Source organism: Neolamprologus brichardi, chromosome 7 (genome assembly GCF_056152115.1).
Source record: "Neolamprologus brichardi isolate AB-2024 chromosome 7, ASM5615211v1, whole genome shotgun sequence".
Taxonomy (NCBI): Eukaryota; Metazoa; Chordata; class Actinopteri; order Cichliformes; family Cichlidae; genus Neolamprologus; species Neolamprologus brichardi.
The window spans coordinates 6,214,987-6,237,263 of NC_142110.1; the positions used below are offsets into that span (position 1 = coordinate 6,214,987).

General features: G+C 39.8%; 1 protein-coding gene across 3 annotated transcripts; it reads left to right on the plus strand.

Moving 5' to 3' along the window:
- Window positions 1–4,711: 4,711 nt before the first annotated feature.
- phrf1 (PHD and ring finger domains 1) lies at window positions 4,712–22,261 on the plus strand. 3 transcript variants are annotated; one of them, XM_087842951.1, is made up of 19 exons: window positions 4,712–4,790; window positions 5,519–5,641; window positions 5,756–5,878; window positions 7,132–7,328; window positions 9,018–9,101; window positions 9,199–9,332; window positions 11,285–11,376; window positions 11,650–11,828; window positions 12,322–12,454; window positions 12,591–12,706; window positions 12,833–13,026; window positions 13,895–14,017; window positions 14,935–15,089; window positions 15,532–17,449; window positions 17,555–18,738; window positions 19,091–19,167; window positions 19,632–19,781; window positions 20,491–20,619; window positions 20,750–22,261. In XM_087842951.1, exons 2-19 carry the CDS (start codon window positions 5,554–5,556, stop codon window positions 20,912–20,914), a joined length of 5,241 nt encoding a protein of 1,746 aa, XP_087699077.1. In that variant the 5' UTR covers window positions 4,712–4,790; window positions 5,519–5,553; the 3' UTR covers window positions 20,915–22,261. The 3 variants fall into 3 exon arrangements, with proteins under 3 accessions (XP_087699077.1, XP_087699078.1, XP_087699079.1); XM_087842952.1 differs by having other exon boundaries at window positions 11,650–11,813; XM_087842953.1 differs by lacking the exons at window positions 4,712–4,790; window positions 5,519–5,641; window positions 5,756–5,878; ... (1 more) ...; window positions 9,018–9,101; window positions 9,199–9,332 and adding an exon at window positions 10,722–10,906.
- The last annotated feature ends 16 nt before the right edge of the window (window positions 22,262–22,277 follow it).

A 22,277-nucleotide genomic window follows, 5' to 3' on the forward strand; every position in this document is an offset into this window, starting at 1 on the left:
CTTTCTTTTTTAAAAAAGATTATCACAGGATAATGAGCATGTTCCCACACCCCAGACATCCCACGTGCAAAATGAGGCATCCACCCATTTCATATCTAAACCCTGAGGGCTCCAATCTCATAAGGGCACATTAACAGATTACGACTATGTTTTAGGACGACGCGCTGACAAAATCTTTTCTCATCAAACAAATGTGCATAAAAGGTGCTGCAAAGCTTAAAATTTGATTGCTTTCAGATATAAAAACTCATCAGCTGACCATGTGCATCGGGCACTGGTTGCCTGGGAAAAGAACCTCCTTGGAATGGGAGTGAGCATCTGCACGTCCACACGTTATGATGATGAATGAGGCCATGAGTTAATGAGTCTGACATACTGCACTTATCTATTCCTTTGTGTCACCGTGAGTCATTATGCACTGATGGGGATAAAACATCCTCACACCAAGAAATGCACTACAGGTCACAACACACAGACAGTTGATTTGAGCAGAAACTTTACTTTGGTTACTTACAAGCATACATTGTACATACTGTATTGCTGCAATCCGTATGTATTTTCTTACACGGTAAGGTTGTGTCACTATATAGAATATAGTTATTCTATATATGGTTATAGTCTGATTACTATGCATAATATTGCATAATATTATCCATTCTGTCCTGAAACCGAGTTTCTTTATAGCACTGTTCATCTTTTCCTTATGGGCCCAAAGGAACCTCTTGGAAGAACCCTCTGGAGGCCCCCTGACCTCAAATTGGTAACCAGTGAACGTGAACATGATCCAAACTCAACAGATGAAACAGAAACGAAACACTCACCAGGAGTCTCAAATGATGGCATTAAAGAGGAGGGAGTGCAAACGCCACACGGTCCTAAATAAGGTACTGTATGAACATAGTAGGAAGTAGGTTACGGTACACATGGAGACCACTGGGAGAGCATTTATGTCCAGGCGGCGCTCACGGTGCCACGATCAAGGGCTGCTTGTAAACAGGTGTCTGTCTGATCCGGCTCTGGCTGGGTCTCAGACGAGTCAAAAATATGAGAGGTGTTCCCAAAACCAGGTTAGCCGCTGTCACACGCACAGTGGAACTGGAAACTGGCACAATGTGCGTTAGTCAGTGGCTTACCTGCTTTTAGACTGCAGATTTTGGCCTCAAAGTGCGCACAATCTGTGGAGTAATACAGACAAACGCTGTGTCATAAACAGCTGAATTATTTAAAGTTATTACACACATAAAACGACACGATAATGAAATTATCATCATGGAATCTTCTATGGTTTCCTGGAAACGAGTCTCTTCCAGAATAAGATATTGCACTTAGCTTCCTGCCCACGATTTATGGATTACGGAAATATATAATAATGCTTTCATTTTCAATTGGCATTAAAAAAAAAGTTCCTAATTAACATATAATCACACGTGAACACTTGGCGACCCTAAACACAATATTACGCTGTTGTAACCGAATAGAACATCTAACGACATGCTGGATATATGTGGCCTGTTCCCCACACCATATAGAGAGAATAAAGAATAGTGGCAGATAAAGCAGAGCTACTTACCAGTCCCAAGTTTTCTTTTTGGAATATGTTTTTAGGAAAAATCTTGAAGTATTCCGCCTAGATCCCAGTCTGCTCATAATCCGAACATCCAGTTAGTTTTTTCCTCTATTATAAATCTCAGAGCATGATTAAAGTTGGGTGCATTTAAGAATATAGTGTAGCCTACACCGACGCAGAAGTTCAATTCACTTGCACTACCCCTACCCTGCCCACTCCTCTGCATCTGCAACCCGACCTGGTTATTCAAATTAGGAAGAAGTTGACATCACGCTCAGCCAACGGGCTCCCGCGCTTGGGTTGAATGGCCCACCTTTTACGGATAATTGACCAATCACAGCCTGGGAGAGGCGGGGTTTTAGAAGAGCACCGTTCGGATGAGTTCTCCTGTTATAGTTGGGGTGCGGCGCGTTCAGTTTTGCACGTCGTACATTAGGAATGAACCATTATGTTGTTGACAGTTTCCTGCCCTGCTCGATTATTTATTGCGAGCATCAACGCCGAACAGGTTTCTTTGCCCTTAAATAGACATAATGTGATGCGACAGCTGCCATTGGAGGTGGCATATCTGTACTTTAGGCTAGTTTGATAAAAGACGCCCCTACCCCTGCGATGTGAAGTGGTTGAACTCGACTCGCTTGTGTACAGTGTTGCCATTAGCCGAGTGTGGCTGAGCACGTACCAAGGATGCTGCATGACAGCCTGATCTGACGGTGACGAGGAGGTGGAGGAGGAGGACGACGGGGATAAACTTTCAATTATTTACGACGGGAGAGTTGAGGACTCCCTAACAAATGACATAATATCATAGCGAGTTAAAGCATTATTAGATAACATTAGCCCCCTCCGCCCACCCATATTTATTCATCGATTAACTACTTGTAGCCATCTGTTAAAGTGAAACAATGTTACTTTGATGAATTAACCCATTTTTAAACTGTAACATGTTCTCTCTTTCCAAGATGTTATCAGACTTTTCGGTTTTCTTGTAATCAGTCTTAGACTGTCAGAGCGTTGTAGGATTATTCACAGCCAGGATACACATAACCCGTGACATGGAGTAGAAAATCAGGATTACGCACGTTGCATTACGTAACAGCTGATTTTGTGTAAATTGGAGTTATCACTAGGGGGCGACAGAGTTTGGCGTTTCAATACAATCCGGCACAGACCCCCTTGGTGTTATTGCAGGTGTACCCCTCTATACTGTTATGAATTTGTGCAAGTGAACTTAAAATATCACCTTTACTGTGGAGCGCATAGGCATGAATCAATAAAAATAAAGAAATCAGTTTTAAAAAGGGACGCAAAGCACTTGACCTCTCGTTGACCTCATGCCACTTAAGATGATGTGAACTTTAAACTACTGAAATTAAGTACTGTTAAATCTAAAACGGCGTTTTTCTTGAAATGTCTTGTGGTTTATTACTGCCAGACTACACTGTGTCCATCTAAAATGTCATTCTGTATTTTTCTAATCATAATTTTCTGATTAAAAATGAAGACCTCAAATAGACTACCACTCTAAAGCTGTTATTATAAAAACAGCTGCCTTGGTTTATTTGTTTATTTAGCATCTGGACATCTGAACTACAAATTGTGCCAAATAATAGAGGTATCACCTCATTGCCCCTGCTATCATTCCCCTGCTACAGATCTCTCCTCCCTGGATGCTCGTGTCCTCTCTCTATAACATAATTTCTCTCCCTTGCATATTGTAGTGGACTTCAAATTTGGGTGAATATATTGGAAGAGAGCTGCTTTATGGTATACAGCTCTACCACCTAAAATCAGGACCTCATGCAATCCCCATAGATTTTTTAACACACTGTTTTCAGAAGAAATCTGTTTAAAATCTACACTGTAAGCATTATGCTTTCCTTCATGTTCCTCTGTGCTAGTTTCTGAGCTCCTACTCTGCACTGCTGTTGGGATTTTATAAAAAAAAAAAAAAAGTAAAATTTTAAAACTAAATATTCCTATTTTGTATGTTTCTGTTGTGTATTTAATAAAAAATATAATTCATTCTTAAATCTTTACTTAAATACAGTATTTATGTAATAACTCAGACTATTACATGAACTGGGGGATTGCTGTGGGATTCCCATGATGCAATGAGTATTTCCTTTTCAGTATGTGTTAATAGGCCTCTCTGCTGAATCACACTTGTTATTAATCTCTGGCTCCACAGCATGGCTTTCATCCTGTCTTCATTTTTTCACCCCAACCGGCTGCTCCTCCCTGAGCCTGGTTCTGATGGAGGTTTCTTCCTGTTAAAAGGGAGTTTTTCCTTCCCACTGTCACCAAAGTGCTTGCTCATAGGGGGGCATGTGGTTGTTGTTGTTGTTTTCCTCTGTATGTATTATTGTAGGGTCTACCTTACCATATGAAGCGCTATATAAATAAAACTGAAGTGAATTGAATTGAACTATTACAAAGGTAATAGAGTAAACAATTGTGAGCTAGAAAAATCTATGATTATTCTATTTAAAAATTATATGGTAAAACAAGATTACACCCAGTCTAATCAGAAAAGACTGAATGAAATATAAAATATGTCAAAGAAGACTGACCTTTGTCCCACCCATGGTGTTGGCACATGACTGGATCATGCAAATTCCTCTTTGTTGTGCAACTCAATGTTGTGGGTCAAAACTGGCAGTGAAAAGTGCATTAAAAATCACGTGTGGAACAGAAAATGTTGTGCAGTTGTAGAATGGCCCATGAATTATCGCACTCTCAATAGATTACCAAAATACCTTTTTATCGTCACATCTTTGGGAATGCATCATTACGTCAATTTGCCCCAATTTAGTTTTCAGTCACAAAACTGACACTGCGCCTCTTTGGTAAACCCCGATAACAGCTTTATCGATTGCCATTAGGGTTTTGTGGTGGCGCAGACATGACTAAATCTGGCCCTGGATATCAAGCTGACAGCTTTGACTACTCGTTTTGCCTTAATTAATCTTGCGTGACACAGCCTACTGTTCAAACGTGTCTTTAAGAAAAACAACAACAACAACAAAAATTAACCTAATGATCACTAAATATTTTCGTGTATTGTGCGTAGCTGATTTCAAATAAGAGGACACTATCCCTTTAAGAGCCAATTCTTCTGACTGCACGCGGCCATTTCCGTCTCCAACCAGCCGGTGGTGTCAGTCAACAACCCTGGAGACTTCAAACCACTCTGAACATATACCCTACACCTCTGAATAGGGTAGGTCTTATATTACTGTTAATTGCTTTAATAGTACGCCACAGTTACATGGGTTGAACGGAGAGTTTGAATAAATTACGGACACATTGAGTGCTTTCAGTAAAGACTTCAAGCCAGCTTGTACTTGACGTTTTCTAATTTTAGCGTCCCAATGCTAGCTAACATGCTACACTGGTGCTAACGTTACTAGCTAGCGGCACTTAAGTACGGTTATACAGAAAATGCTATGTTCTTGTCGCAGCGGATAGCTTTAAAGTGGATGTATTTATATGTGCTGCTTGCTTATTTTAATCTGTGAGAAAAGGAAAAACGCAATGTTTGGTGCCTAGTTTCTTCTTTGTTTACAAATGTAGCTCCTGCAGAGTCCATAGGTTGTCCTTTAGCTACCGGGTGTTAGGAAAGCCTTTTGTATTTGTGTGCAAGCAATTAAAAACCATCAAAAGAGTGAAAATATCGTCTCAGAAATGACTGCATATACAGTCATATGACACTTGTGTCGCTTAAGATTTGTCACTTCATTCTAGTAATACATCTCTGAGACCATTTTCGATTCCTGATTGGGGCAGAGAGGGGCGGGTGTAAATAACAAAATTCTTTAAGTGGGTAGATTCGCGTATATGTTAACAGCAATACATGATTATCACGATCTATTTCATTAGGGGAAAACGGTTATTACCTTCTTTATTTCTGCATTTGTGTTAAATCTTTGAATTATTATATTGTATTAGAAAAGTTGCTGCTGATGCTGTTCTAATGGTCAACCATGGATGAAGACGACAGCCAAGATGAGCTGATCAATTGCAGCACATCTCACAGCAGAGGAAAAAGAGCTGCACTGTGGGCCATATCAGGTAGTAGTTTCCCATGATCGGGAGCCCCACATACTTTAAAGTTTTACTGCATTTTCTGTTTGTTTATTTTTTTATTTGTTTATTTGTTTTTTTAACGTTAACCTTTCCCTTTAGATGACTCTGATGACTCAGACATGGAGTCTGAGGAGGGAGAATCTGAAAGTGGGGATGAAGAAAAGGATGGCCAAGTAAATGGAGATGAGGAGCAAGAAGAAGAAGGGAATGAAGAAGAGGATGGTAGGAGTGACTCAATATGTATTTTTTGTTGGCTGAACATCTTTGTGATTTGAATCTTACCTTAAGTATCATAAGCATATTTGAGAAGCGAAGTTTGCATACCTGGACATCCTCTTACCTATATTTGCTTACTTTAAAATCAGCAGTCAGGCTAGTGGATTCATGAAGGTGGTTTTCAATTTGCGAAGTTAACTCAGGGTTTCCTACTCTATCACTGTGTTCACATGGTAAATGGTAAATGGACTGGAGCACTCAAAGCACTTTACACAACTAGTACATTCACCCATTCACATGAGCACTTTTTTCTACTGTTTCTAAGTGATTCCTAACTAACATCCACACACATTCATACTCCGATGGATGCATTGGAGAGCAACATGGGATTAGTATCCTGCCAAGGATACTTCGCATGCAGACTGGGATCAAACCATCAACCTTCACATGAAAGAAGTGGTTTAGTATCACATGATCAGTTACAAACATGGACAGCATAATGGCATATTTTACAAAGAGAGACTGTAAAATATGAAAGTATGAGTTTAAATGCATAGTATCACTGCAGTGTGTATATGATAGGAGAAATGCCATATCTTATGTTAAAGAAAAGATGTTTGAATAAGTATGTGCTTTTACCGTATAAGTGCTTTATTGAAAAAGTCTGTTTAGAGCCAGGAAGGAAAGCTAGCCAAAATGCTGACTGTATAATTTAATAGACTGAATGCTATTATTAAGGCAAGAGAAAATTCCAAATTAAAGCCTATTGTGCTCTACTTGAGAATGGTTGACAGATCCCTCTAGGTTTGGGGGAGAGTTGTTTGCCTGGAGCATACAGGTTTAAATATCTTGGGCTCTTGTTTGTAAGTGATGGAAAGTTGGAGAGTGTGGTTGATGGGAAACAGTAATATGAGCACTGTACTGGACCATTGTGGTGAAGAGAGAGCTGAACCAGAAAGTAAAGTTTTTGGTATACTAATTGATCTATGTTCCAGCACTCACCTATGTTTATGAGCTTGGGGAAGTGACTGAAAGAACAAGATCATGGTTACAAGCAGCTGAGATGAGTTTCCTGTGTATGTTGGTTGGGCTAAGCCACCATGACCCAGCTTTGCATAAGTGAAAAGCGTAAAATTTGCTGATAATCAGTAGGAAAAAAGTAAAGAGTTTTTTTTTTCCCCTAAGGATCTGTGCTACTCTGTGGACAGCTTTTGTTTATGCCAGTTTATGTAGAATATATTTCTGGTCATTTTTATTAGATCTAGAAGAAGAAGAAGATGCTCAGCCGGAAGATGGAGCGTTTGGAGGAACCTCTGCAGACCTTGCAATGATGAGCTCTGATGAGGATGCAGAAAAGTGTCCCATCTGCCTTAACTCTCTCAACAGCCAGCCTGTGGCAACACCAGAGAACTGTGAGCACTACTTTTGTTTCGACTGCATCCTGGAATGGGCCAAGGTGGGTCTGAATTTATGATGTATGAACAAAAGAAAACGTTTACTTATGAAGTGTCTTACATTTTTTAATAATCGCTATTTTCTCTGCAGTTTTATCCTTTTGTGGTAGAATCAGAAAGATTTTATTTATCCCCAAGGCGCAATTAGGATACAACAGGGCAGCATGACGTTAAAGATAAAGGCAGGGCATAAACAGGCAATAAGAATGACATAATAAATATACAGTATATACACAGTTTTAAAATTACACAGTTTTAAAATTAAAGTGACTAGGTGAATAAATAACCGTAAGTGACTAAAAGTGAATAAAGTGTCAGCAATATAAAAGAGTGTAGAGTAGTTTATGTTTCTGATGTGGGAAATGGTCTTATCGGCTGGAGTTAAAAAGCAGAGTGGCTTTGGGGACAAAGGTGGCTCTCCTCCTCTTAGTCCTGCAGGAAATGCAGCGGAGGCGCCGCCCAGAGGGGAGCTATTGAAATGTGGGGTGAAGAATGTGAGAGGGGTCATTGATGATTTTAGCTGCCTGTCTAAGTGCCTGTTGGCTGAAAACCTGTGCAAGAGTTCTGACAGGCAGTCCAATGATTTTAGAGCACACTGATGCAGTGTGCTGCAGTCTGTTCCTGTTCTGAAGGCTGAGGGAGTGGAACCAGCAGGTAATGGAGAAGCTCATGATGCTTTCCAGGAAGGCATAGTAAAAAGTCATCGTGATGGGTGTGCTGACTCCAAAGGAGTTGAGTTTCCTTAGGAGGTATAGCCGTTGGTGGCACCTCCTCAGAATCTCCTCTGTCTTAGCAGTGGATTTCAGGAGGTTGTCAAAGATGGTTCCCAGGTATTTGTGCTCCTCAACTACCTCCACTGGCTTCCCATGGATGGTGGTGGTGACTGAAGCAGGCAGATCCCTCTGCCTACTGGAGAAGGTCACCACCATCTCTTTGGTTTTGCTCATGTTCAGTTCAAGTTTGGAGCTGTCACACCACTCTACAAACTCCTGAAGAGCGGGTCCGTGGTGTTGTCAGGGGCCTGACAGCAGTGACAGGAGAACTGTGCTGTCAGCATATTTCACCAGGTGACAGTTGGGCTGTGTGGATCTGCAGTCATCGCTGTAGATCATAGGTGTCAAACTCTGGCCCGCGGGCCAAATTTGGCCCGCAGCCTAATTACATTTGGCCCACGAAGCCATACCAAATTGCTATCAGAGCTGGCCTACTGGTATTATACTGCTAATATATATATTGTTTAGTATTAAGCTTTGCTTGTTCCATATTCAGTTTTTCAGCAAAACGTGTTTGAGAAAAGATTCATTCTTATATCTGGAGGAATAAATATATTTCAATAAATATTAACGTTAGCCTGCGACTTTGTTCCAGTTTTGAATTTTGGCCCACTGTGTATTTGAGTTTGACACCCCTGCTGTAGATGAAGAGCAGGGGGGAGAGCACACAGCCCTGGGGGGAGCCAGTGGAGGTGGAACGGAGACCGGAAAGAGAGTTGTTGATCCAAGCTTTCTGAGTCCTGTTGGTCAAAAAGTTCAATATCCACAGGATTAGCTGATCATCCAGGTGAAATTGGGAGGAAAGTTTAGTGGCCAGGATACAAGGCTGCAGAGTGTTGAACGCTAATGAGAAATCAGAGGAAGAGGAAGGTCAGCGGCTCAGTTATAGTGTTTGTTTTTTGTTTGTTTCTCCTCCAGAATGCAAACTCGTGTCCTGTCGACCGTATGGCCTTTAACAGTATATACCTCAGGAAATGTTATGGCGGCAAAGTGAAAAAAATGGTGAGTTTGAAACAATTATTAACTCATTTTACTCAAAGTACATTGTGTTATGTTTTCTGTTTTCCTACGTGTCTTTATGATTATTGCTTCTTTTTAGATAACTGTGCAAAAGCCTGTGAAGGAAGGGCAAGAGGAAACCGTTAATTTGGACTTGGAGCAGACCAACTGTGAAGTTTGTGGGGGCAGTGACCGAGAGGACCGCCTGCTGCTATGTGACGGCTGTGATGCGGGGTGAAGTTTACATTATCATTTAGGGTTGGGCGTTATGTTGAAATTTTCCAACCGGCAATCGTCAGTCCAACAATCGCCGATGGGCGATATATTCACACATGCGCAGACGTTTTGATGGGCGGGGCTATGTAAACACCCACGGACTGATTCGCACGTTTACAACACAGAAGTCCAAACATGGACGAACTAGTTTCCAAAAAAACGAAATGCTGTCAGCGTTAAAGCAGCCTAAACGCAGTCATCACGATTAAAATTTTAACATTCTCAACCTATCTGGAGTGCAGAATGAACAAAATTTGGACAAACTGCCGAAATGCATTGACACATTTCAGGTATTTTGACTCAGTCTTTGGCTTTAAACCAGATGAAAGAGGTAAATCTAAGGATGTAACCAAAGCAGTGTGCTGCTTGTGCAGACGTATAGTGCGACTAAGGTACTCAAACACGACGCTAACGCTAACTTGCATGAGCATGTACGTGTCCATCATCTGGCTGAGTATGCTAGGCTATCATCAGCTTCTGCAGCTCCATCAACAAGCATTTGGGTGCACTCTGAGGAGGGTAGTGATGGGATTTCCGGCTCTTTTTAGAGAACCGGCTCTTTCGCTCGGGTCATTAAAAACAGCCGGCTCTTTCGGCTCCCAACCGGCTCTTCAGGTTGTTTTGCTGCTTTAATTAATTTATTATTAACAATAATATAAAATTATGCACAAAAGGAATTACTAATGTAAAAATGTGGTTTTATTTATATATGTTTATATATAAATATATACAGTGACCCCTAGAGACAAAGCACGTACAAACTCCAAAACACATTTTTAGCGTTAACTGACCTTCGAAAACAGAGCTACCTAGATCAGTTAAATTACACAACTGAAAGCATATGTGTGTTGTTTGTGTATTTATACACAAGCACTCATATATATTAAAATCATTTTAAAAAAAGTTCATTTACCTGTTACTACCACACACCAAATCCAGTTGTTGGTACTTCCTGGCTTGTGTAGCCAGTAGGCAACAAAAGCTCAACACTGCGCCTAGCATCCTGGAGCACTTCTGTTGTCTTTTGTACTTGTTTTGGAGTTTGTACGTGCTTTGTCTCTAGGGGCCACTGTAAATATACTTTTATTTATTCACTCCACATAAAATGTAATAAATAAATCATTTAATACAAAAACCAACTATTCACATTTCAACTTGTAACTATTTAAATTTTCAGCTTTTTCCTTTTAAACAAATTTAAAGTGAAACAACACAAAACACTGCAAACCACAGCACAATTAAATATAAATTAAAATATTAAAACAAAAAGAACATGCATATTCTCTTGTCATATGAGCCTGCATGAATAAACTTTCTCAATCCTTTATCATCCGCAACTGAAAATAGTTGTGGATGATCACTATACCTTTCTAATATGACGTTGTTGTCCCTGGCTCTCTTTCTCTCTCTCTCCCTCTGGCTCTGTTTCTGTGCTACTGTGAGTGTAACTACCGCCCCTTCCCCCCTCTTCCCAGCGCAAAGCACAAGGCTCGCGTGCGGAGTGAAGCGGAAAAAAACGTGCGAGAAAGAGGGTGAGAGAAAGGAGAGGGGGGGGGGGGGGGGAATGAGCCAGCTTGCGTCGTTCACATCAAAGATCCAGCTCTAAGAGCCGTTTTGTTCGCGACAGACACATCACTAGAGGAGGGTGCATTTCGCTCACAGATGAAAGAGGGTGGTGTTACAACAGCGCTATTATTATTTTTTTTCTGTTGACTGCTTCTGTTAGCTCCATAATTATTAGCAAACGTACTCACGGGTAAATAAATAAATCGCCCTTGTAAAAACTGTCGTCGATAGTTGATATATTCGTCCAATCGCTCAACCCACTTATCATTGCTAAATAGCCTTCATATTATGACTCACGCATATGAATGCTTGCATATTTATCAGTAAGGTGTTTTATTCTATAGATATCACATGGAGTGCCTCACGCCGCCCCTTGACTCTGTTCCTGTAGAGGAATGGTTCTGTCCTGAGTGTGAAGCCAACAACCGTAACTCAAGTAAGCCTTTAAGTTAATGAAGTTCTTTGTGCAGCACGTGATCATTCACTGATAGTAATTAAAAACAAAGCCTAAATGTTAATTAAATAAATATACATATACTGAAAGGATCCCTGTTGGCTTAAATTTTGTTTTATCTTGCTTTTAAAAATTTATTTTTTGTGTAATTGATGTTTATACCTTTAATTTTCTTTAAAAAAAAAAAGATTTTGGGAAAAAATGCACCCTAATACAGCCTTTCACAAATCAAACTTTAAAATCTCTTTTTATCAGGAGGTTCAGCTGAGGAACTCAGTGATGCTGACAGCCTGCCTTCTACTGCACGTCCTGCCACCAGTCGATCACAAGCCCGTGCTTCAGGCCCCACCAGAGCCATTGCCCGTACCCAGCAGAGTGAGAGGGTCCGAGCCAATGTCAACCGACATCGCATCACACAGGCACGCACGTCGCAGGTTTGGCATGAAGCGTGATGCTTATGTCTTGGCTTATTTTCTAACTCATTACTGTTGCATTCATGCGTTGTTGGATTTTGCAGCTTATTGTGTCAAAGCTTAACAAAGTTATTTGTTCCGCGTAATACATTTATTAATACCATTAAACACTTATTACCTCTACCAAGGTGATTATGTGATTGGAGCAGCTTGATTGTTTTTTAGCTGTTAGCAGGATCTATCAAAAAGTCATGGACAGATTTGCTTGAAATTTTCTGCAAATTTTCAGCCCTGGTGGAGGTATGCAGTCTGGGACTGCTGTTGGTATTGTCATGTATATGGATAATATACTTTAGTGCTATTGACTGCAAAAAAAGGCATGCATTTTTGACTTTTAAGTGTCTTAAATGCCAACTAATATGTTTTTGCTAAGTAGCATTTAATGTTTGAGAGTCAAGTTTGCAGAACGTTGTGAAAGTAAAGCAGTGGAGTAACACAAACCTTTTCCCATTAGCTGGCCCCGACATATCTGATGCAGTCCACTTGGCTGGATGAAACAATTAATGCTGTGGTTGCTGGGCTCAACAGAGCTGTATACATACGGGACTTAACACCTCGTTTAGCATCTAGCCGTAAACGCAAGACTGGTAAGTAAGGACATATATGAAGGAATTATTTTAGATAAAAGTACTTGCATGAACAGATGATGTGTGAAGAAACTGAAGTTGCTTCTGATGATAAAATGCTTTTTTTTCTCTCCCCTCTGTTTCGTCACCTGTGCAGGAAAGCACAAAAAGGTGAAAAGTAGGAAGACATCTGCTAAAAATGGTAAAGTGTCTAGCACGGGAGTCAAGAGGAGGAAACGAAAAGTAAGGAGGAATAAATCTAGGAGAAGGATGGTAAGTCTATTATCAACATCAAACATTTATATATGTGATTTTAAACATTCTTCATTTTCATTTCAACAATGGAAATTTCTATTGTAGTCCTATGAAAGATTTCAAGAACAACTCTTTTCCTGTTAGATGATGAAGAAGGTTGCCACTCCACGAAGCCGTATTGCTAATAGTCTTGGAATTGTAAAGGACAAGAAGAGCTCGTCGCTTCCAACAGTTTATAGGCCATCAGAGCACACACTAAGCAATATGCGTGTTGACATAGGAGCTGCATCCCTCTCTATCTATGGAGACCCATTTGATTTGGATCCATTTGTGGATCGGTAAGAGACTCTCAGCTCTATATACAAAGATTAGAATATCATTAAGTTCATATTTATGTAGTTTCATTTAAAAATAATCAGCCTTCATATAATTCTATATTTGTTAGGCGCAAAGTGAAATATTTCTAACCTTTCTTTTTATTTATTTATTCTAAGATCAATCAAAGACAGATTTCTAAGAAAATTATTGTGTCAGTGCAGTGTAGCATGAAAGCTATCAGCTTTTTGTACTGCTGTGGTGGTTGTTTAGTAGTAGCCTTTAGCTCATCTGTATTTTTAAAATTGGGTGTTTCTCATTTTCATATTGGCAGCAAACCATAGATTGTCTCTGGGTTTCAGGGAAGACTGGGTGTCTGGCCCATGACAGCAATGACAGTCAGCAAACCCATTGGTATTTTACCTGTTTGAACAGCAGTTTATTCAAGCTTGAAATTAAATCTTCTAATATTTATCAAACTGTCAATTACAAAAATGAAAAATGAAATGTTTTTGTTTTTTACATATCACAAGTGCAGAATATGTTGAATGTTTAATTTCTTAAATAACTGATGAAAAATACTGATTTTCAAAATTTGAGTAGCACCCGTATGTCTCACTGTTTCACTAAGCTTATTCGGTTAGAACTATTAAGCCAGATGTATTGATAGCAGTGTTGAATATTCTTACACAGTTAAAAAAAAAAATTACGTGAAATAATTACACCATAAAGATGTTTTGTGTTTCTGTTATCTAAAAGAGGGTAGTGGTTTATTTTATTGTAACCTGTAATTTATTGCAGGTCTTGTAAAACAAAGGGGAGTTTGGGAACCACTGTATTAAGCTAACTTTTTTCCTTTTCTTTTTGAACCTACGGTGCCCATTTGACCAGTGAGGAGGATGAACAGCAGGCTCATGTGTCATCGCTACTGGAGGCCAAGAGACGAGGGATCTCCTGCTCAGCGCTTCGCTCTCATCAGCCCGTGGCTCGACCAATCACTGCAAGTCTTTCCAGGTATCATTTCCTGTTTGCCCTGGGACATGGATTAGGTTAAAAACAACTGAAAAGTTGAATAAAGCTTGCAGTATTTGTTTGCTTTGCTCATGCTCAGACATTCATAGTTAATTCATCTGTATAATTATTGTATAAAACAAACTAATCAAATACAGGTAGCTTTAGTTGGATCTGTGCTATTGTGCTAACTGTTGTTTATTAAAATGTAAGCAACATGATTGATGCATCATACGTCGTTTTACTACTACTGCTACTACTGATAAAGTGATTCATTTTATCAACAACCCCAATTTTATATGGTAAGGCTCATATTAACAGCTGTTTACGTCAATTGGTATGCATATCTTTTTTTTCTGTTAATTGTAGAAGTTAATCTACCTAAAAACCATGAGCATAAATACCTTAATTACTATTAAATTACTCCTAAATATGATTTTGAGCCGTGTTTAAAACTACACATTTAGTTGGTCAGTATGAGAGGAAAAAACATGACTTTCAACATTTTGGTGCAGTTCAGGCAGTTAATATCAATGATAGTGGCTTGTAATTGTAAACCTTAGAAATTAAGATGGAAATGGCTGAAAAGGTAAGGAAAAACTTTACCTCAAAAGAATGAATGGCCACACCCGACAGCTACTTTTATGTTGATTGTGGTTTTTGAACATAACATGCAAATGTCTAGAATGATTCCCCTCTCTGTCGCATCTGTTGTGACCATTTTTCACCCTTGATTGTAGTTATAGAATATTAAATCTGCTCCAGATAGGAGATGTAAACTTGCCATTTTTTAAAGCTTGAAATTTCTGGTGAACATTAAAACATATCTGTAATGCGCATATGAATCTACAAACGTTACGTTTGATTTATATCCGTAAATACTTCACAAATCTTATTGAAGGTTTGCTATGCTATACCAGGAGGGGTATGGATGTCCACCCATCAGGAGGTGTTGTGGAGGCAGCTCCTGTGCCTGATCTGCTGGGCAGCATCCTATCAGGACAGAGCATGCTCTTGATGGACAGTTCTGATGTCGTCATTAATCGAGATGGTTCGCTTAAAGCTACCAAACCAAGTAGGTGTATGTAATACATTTTTGTGTCACATATCCAGACTATAAAATTTATTTATATTGTGTGTACTTGTATTTTCTAGCTGTGTGCAGTGTATCCCACACATTTACATTCGGGGTGCACGCATTTGGTCTTAAATACTACTGTTTATATTTTACTGCAACATTAAGTTATAATTATTTTTTGCCAAGTGAACAGGCAGTTTAGTATCTGCTTCTGCTGTGAGATAGTATGATTTGTTGTTCTTTGCAGCGATGGTGAGCTAGCGGCACATGAACTAGATCTGCCTTAGCTTAATTGCAGTTCTAGTTAGAATAGCCTGATACCTCATAGCAGAGGTCCATATTTTTTTTTAAAAAAAGTACCATGATAAACCTTAAGATGCTTAAATTTAATTTTAGCAAGAAAACTAAAGTTTGTTTGGTTTTTTTCCTTCTGTTACAGTGATGCCATCTCCATTAATACCTGGCAGTAGACAAAGCAGTAGCTCTGGAGATGCAAACAGCCCAGGGATGTCAGCAGGTCTAGGAGACACTTCTGTGTCTGTGAACTACAACAGAGATCAACCAGGGCCCTCCTGCGCCTCTGTGAGCACACCATTGTCCCAGAGCTCAACTCGGTTACCTCCTTTAGCAGCTTCTTCAACTAGCCACACACAAACACCTCTCCATTCTGATCTCAGAGGGCATCCAGGTTTGCATCCACCTCGTCCAAACAGACCCACACCCTCTAATCACTGGGTAAGCAATGGATTTGGAGTCTCTAGGGAAGGCTTGTCATCTGTCTGTCCAACTGCAGAGTCAAGCTCCAAAAGCAAGGGAATGATCCCATCACAAAGCCAACCTAAAAAGGCACCTACAAAACCCATGTGGGTAGATGTGTCAGAACTTCCTAGAATACCAAAACTAAAAAGGGAAAGTAGTGGCATGACAAATGATGGCACTAGTCAAGATGGCAGTCATGAAGTTAGTAGCAGCAGGGGTCAGGGTAGGAGATCCACCCCTAATAGCAATGGTTATGGCATGCCTGAAACGGGCATGAATAATCTTTCTGGGGACAAAGGAAGGCAGCAAAGTGTAGACCGGCAAAGGGGCCAGGCTGACGGTCAGGCCCCAAGGCACAGGCCTGATGGAGGTAGCTCATCCTCAGCTTTCTCTAATTCATTCTCTTCATCCTCGTCCGCTGGGTGTCCTGCCGGCCAGCCACGATATGCCTCCTCCTCATCGTCATCATCATCATCATCATCATCATCATCATCAGTGAGCTTCCGCATCAACTCTAGTGGGAACCCATGGCAATCAAGGCGGCTAGGCATTGCATCATCCTCTTCTAGTGTAGGCACCTTCCAAGAACACTGGAGGAAAAAGGATGATGAAGCTAAAAAAAGACAGTTGGACAGGGATAAACAAATGCTTTTGGCATCACGTAGTCTGGGTAGTAAGGAGCAAGATAATATATATGATCCCTTTAATCCTACTCTGTCAGATTCAAGCAGCTCAGGTGACGAAACGGAGGGCACAAGCCCAGATGGCACTTCTCAGTATGTAACATTTGACAGGAAGCCTCCTAGTCTAAGTAACAATGAGACTATAATGCAAAACGAGCAGGACCTGGTACAGGTGAAGACTGAAACATCAGAGATTGAGGTCACACAGGAAGGACCAGGGATAGCTCAGGAAACCACATCTGGGGCCAGACTCTTGGACGACATTGTAAAGGTTGAAAATGAATCAAGACTATCAGGCATAAAGACTGAAGAACAAACTGTATCACTTGACAAAGTCAAGAAAGAACCTTGTGAAAATGCAGGTGAATCTGAAATCCGTGGTGACAGATTTTTTAATTCAGAGACCACAGACACCACACCGCCTGCTGATCAAACTCTGGATCTTGTAAAGACTGAGAGAAAGACTCAAGAGGCAAAGAGTGGACAGCGTGCTGGAACTCCCAGTAGATCTCTCTCAAAGGATAAGGAAGATTCATCAGTGGATAACTCTACAACTGTCAAGAGGAAACAAAAGGAACAAACTAAATCCCATGTTATGTCATGCTCAAAGTCCCCTTCAAGAGATTTGGACTATAAGAAGAAAAGCTCCAAAGCTTTGAAGGAGCAGTCCTCCAGTGGATCTGAGACAGACAGAGGCAGGAGAGGAGATCAGCATGGTTCAGGCCATGTCACAAAGCAAAAGGAAGTAGACCGTGAGGAGAAAGAAAGGAATTCCAGGCAATCACGGTCTAGAGAGAGGAATAGGGCACACTCAAGCTCCGACAGTTCTCAACCCAATTCCCCTGATAGGACTCACAGAAACAGACGGCGGTCCAGGTCACGATCAAAAGATGAAAGGAGAAGAAGGCGATCCAGGTAAATATATAACAGTTTTTCAAATATGCTTTATACTAATTAGGCAGTGATGCTGTGTTTTATTTTGACCTTCACTGGAATGATTTATAATTGTGGACATTTTAGGTCTGCTTCCAGCTCCAGCAGTAGAGACCATTCAACAAGGAAGAAGCATAAACGAAGGAGCAAGGAGAGAAGTGATGACAAAGAGAGGGACCACGAAAGACGACGAGTTTCAAAAGACAAAAGACGTGGTCGGTCTCGGTCAAAGTCCCAGTCCAATTCACGTTCCAGGTCCAGAACCCGATCTAGATCAAAGGACCGTAAGCACGGTCGGTCAAAATCCCGGTCCAGATCCAGGGAGAGGAGGAGAGAACCCAGCAAACATTTGTCTCTCTCTTCAAGAGACAAGGTGGAGTCACGATCTAAAGAGAAGAGGAGAAACAGGTCTAGATCTAGTTCAAGAGAGAAAAGGAAAGAAGAAAGATCATCCAAAAGCTCACACCAGACTTCTCTTTCATCCTCCAAAGACGCAAAGAGGTTTCAAGACAAGAAAAAAGAGAAAGATGTTTCTCAAAGCTACAGTAAAGATGAAAAAGTTGAAGCCAATCTGAATAAAAAGGAGGGTCCATCCTGTTCTTTCTCCTCTAAAGTAAAAAAGCCGGACAAAGTCCTCAGTGCAGAGAGTCAGTTCAAAACTACAGAAAGTACAAAAGAAGCAAAGGATAGAAAAGAAATTAAGAAAGAAAAACGGGCATCGGTTGGCATGTTTGAAGAAAATCCTATTAGGATATCGATTAAGAAAGAGGAACCAGATACTTGTTCTTTGGCAGTAAGCAAAGAGGATATCGAAGTCCCCATTAAGACCGAGACTTGCGAAATTCCAATTGTTAAATCAGAGCCAGTCTGTGTATCCAGTTTACCCCCCGATACTTCCTTTTCTACGCTGACCCCACCTGTTGCAGACGAAAGCCACCAGGACACAGTCTCTGAGACTCAGCCGTTGGCCGTGGCCAAACATCAAAACACTGAATTGGCTGTCCCTGTAAAACTGGAAGTTCAGCAGCCTTCAGACTCTGATGATGACTTTAATATTGATGTGATGCTAGACACCTTGGATTACGTGAAATCTGAGCACACAGAGAGTAGTGGTGCAGCTGTCATACAAGAGAAAGAAGTGATGGCTGGGAAGAATGAGGTACAGCAGATATCAACAAAAGCAGGAGCAAAAACATCCAAAACACAAGTGAAGCGTGTTACCTGGAATATACAAGAGCCTGAGGGTCCGCAACCAGAGAAGTCTGCGAGCAGTAAGTGGTATATTGTTACTTTAATATCATGCTAACTAATGTGTTTTTATTTAAGTCACTTCATTATTTTTAAATGCCTTTAGAAGTGGTTGCTGTCAAATATACCCTGGATACAACTGTTCCCTATAAACTGAAAACTCAAGCTTCAAACTGCTCTGAACACTGTTTCTAGCAGCTTTTTCTAGTCTTTAAGCAAAGATTTTTAATATGTAAATAAATAATATTATTATTATTATTTTTTACCATAAGACATGCAGAACTAATGTTTTACAGTACAAGAATAAAGATGTGTGTTGTGTATCTTATGTTGCTAATTGTGTTTTTGTGCTTTCCTTTTCGCCCCCTTGCACAGAACTTGCTCTATATAAACTGAAGCTAAAGCAGGAAGGGGCTCGCAGACCTTCTTTGACAGTCCAGGCATCCAATCAGGTAGGTCTGAGCTACTTGCCACTGCAGAATTTACCAGATATTTTTTGCATGAGCTATTTCTTATGTAATGGCAATATTCGTAGGAAGGTGGCAGTGTTTATCCAGAAGAAGCAAGTTTGGTGTTTTTATAGAGTCATGTGATAGAAAGTGAAACTGATACCAAAGCAATTTCAGAGTAACTGAAAGTAGAACTGTGCATGTAAGCAGTACTTATAAACTGTGTCCCCATACAAGTATCTGTAAGAGACACAACAGTATTGTTTTAGACCCATCAGTATTAGTAATTATTTGTATAGACACACAATAAAACACAGGTTGTTAAGTATAGGACAAATGTGTACAAATTGAATTTTAAATAATTGTGCATTTGGAGTGTGACCACAGTTTTCTGTGTGTTTATATGATGGAATATTTTGAATTTTTGTAGGTGGTGGTCACTGTATAATCTCCCTTGACTTTTACAGGATATTACTGCAGATGTTAGTGAGTCCTCCAAGAAGTGTGCTGATGGTCTTCTCAGTACTTCCTCTAAATGTGATGGTCTTCATTCTGGGGAGTTATCGGCCTCTGCACAAGGAGAGGCAGAAGAAGGAGATTTATCAAGGAAAGACAAGGTGAATAGAAATGCATTTTCAGCTTAAATAAATATTTGATTATAACTAACTAAATTAACTTTTACCTTCATGTTGTGCCCCTGCAGACTGAATTTGTTGGTTGTTTTTTGTTTTTTTGGGGGGGGGAGCTGGTCTGGGCCATTCCCATTAACTTTATCCCAGGAAGGCTGTATGGGAATTTTTTCAGATAACTGAGATACATGGATGAACTAATTACATGTTAACTGTAAAAGGTTACGGTCCCTGTAACTTCATAAAGCTGTTTCTTTCTCTTCTTTTTCATCATTATTATTATTATTTCAAACTGTAATTATTAAAAACGTACCCAACAAAATTAAAGGAAGACATGGTAGCCTTTTATTTGCAGGAAATGTCAACGTTCAGCTTCACCTTATGCGGTGCAAAATCACGTCTCTGGCCAGCCCCCCAAATTCGAAAGAGAGAGAAAAATTGTGACACCATGCTTCATGTTTGGGCTTGCTTGGATAACACTTTGGAAAATGTGAGAAAATTAATTGCACAAATGTTCCTTGCAGCATGGAACATTTGTGCAATTAATTTTCACACATTTTCCTATACTGAAGAACGAATTTGTCAAACAATTTGAAGTTCGAATGAAAGCAAAAGCATGCACAAATGTTAGTTTCAAAATGAACGTGTGGAAAATATTATGTCATTGCATAAATTATGATTCTATTTCTCCTAACAGTATTTGAAAAAACTGCACATGCAGGAGAGAGCGATAGAAGAAGTTAAGCTAGCTATCAAACCTTTCTACCAAAGGAGAGATATCAACAAGGATGAATACAAGGAGATTCTTCGCAAAGCTGTCCAGAAGGTGGGTTAGAAAAATATGATGATGATGAAATTCTTTTTAATTCTTTATTTGCTTAAACAGGTTTTTTTAAGGTGTGACTCAGGAGTTTCTCAGTGTCTCTTTTAACAATTTGAAATGATCTTTTTCTCAGGTGTGCCACAGCAAGAGTGGAGAAATCAACCCAGTGAAAGTTGGAAATCTGGTTAAGGCATATGTGGACAAATATAAACATGCTAGGAAACATAAAAAGGGTGACGATTTAGGAAAAGCCCCAGACACCCAGGCTGAAGCAGCGAAAACCTCTGACAGTCCATGATGAGGCAAGAACTATAGGCAGGGACAACTACACCCACACCCACAATATTCACTTCATATATTATGCTATATTATTCTATGTCCTAGAATTGGACGTGATCACACTCTAAACATACCAAGTGCAAAAGGTCAGCCAACCTTTGCTCACAGTTTCAAGATGGAACATTTTCTATAATGTTGAGATTCTTAATGGTATTTTGAACACAACCTTTATTCATTGATGACTTGAACAGTACCTACTGGTGTCTCTTGCCAAGAACTATTCTCCATTTGTAACACAGCTGAGAAACTTAATGGGAGACTTTGAGAGTGTGCCTTAAAGAGGCAAAACTCAAAGACCATCCCATAGAGGTAAAAACCGGGTAGCTTTCTCCACCGGCATATCACTGGTAGGATACAATGTGGCGTGGCGTTTGAGTTTTCTATGTATTTCTTTCGTTTGTTTGTTTGAGAGGGAAGGGGTATTTATCATAGGCAAAACTCAATTCGTCAGACGAGAAGCGAGAAAATATGAAGAATATGCATATTTAAGAAAATTACATGTTAAGAGAGCACATGGTTATGCAATTTTTGTAGAAAATTTATCAGTAGACTTAAAAATAATTTTAGGTTTGGTTGTAAATATAATATATAGATTTGATACATTCACCTGTATGTTCCTTTCATCCGTGTTGCCTGTTGCGAATGATTGACATAAATTTGTTCTAGTTCAAGTTGACTGTGTTTAATGTTTTAAATTTAGCGCTTCTTTTCATATTCATATTTCTAATATCCATGTCTAATGAACTCAGTTCAGTTCAGCATAATGCAGGTGAATTTGGAGTGAATAGTCATATTCACTGTTCTCCTTTGCTGTAGCTTCAGCTCCTTTTAAACCCATAATTTTTTTAAAAGAACCAGAGAATATTCGTTTTTTGTGCCAAAGGAGTAAAATTAATACAAAATCCATAGGTGAGACTTCATTTGTTTCAGTATTATGTTTTTAGACAAGGGATACAATTCCATAGTAAATAATATAGCTTTTACTCAGGAGTGAGGGCAACACATTTCTCAGTGGCAAAGGTGGAAAACCCCAGTTACTTTTGCAAAAAATGTGGTGCAAATTTCCACTCTGTTATCTCTGGTAGTTTGTCGACTGTAAACACTGATTAATTAGGTTGCTGGACCTGCCTTGTTCTACTTCCTTGTCATCATCTTTAATTGTGCTGTATAAAGCCAGGAACTTGGAATGGAAGAATTTAACAAATAGGTGCTCATGTTATCTGAATGTATGTGTTTTTTTTTTTCTCTATTTACTTGATCAGTCCAGGTGTTTCTACAGGGAAACATCAAATAATAAATCACTGATGACAAAGAGATGTTTG

What these genes read in the sequence shown, in the direction of transcription:
- phrf1 (XM_087842951.1), top strand. Translation starts at nt 5,554, where the DNA reads ATGGATGAAGACGACAGCCAAGATGAGCTGATCAATTGCAGCACATCT. An exon ending in AGGGAATGAAGAAGAGGATG is followed by an intron (nt 5,879 to 7,131) that starts GTAGGAGTGACT and finishes CATTTTTATTAG; the next exon opens with ATCTAGAAGAAGAAGAAGAT. An exon ending in TTCGCAAAGCTGTCCAGAAG is followed by an intron (nt 20,620 to 20,749) that starts GTGGGTTAGAAA and finishes TCTTTTTCTCAG; the next exon opens with GTGTGCCACAGCAAGAGTGG.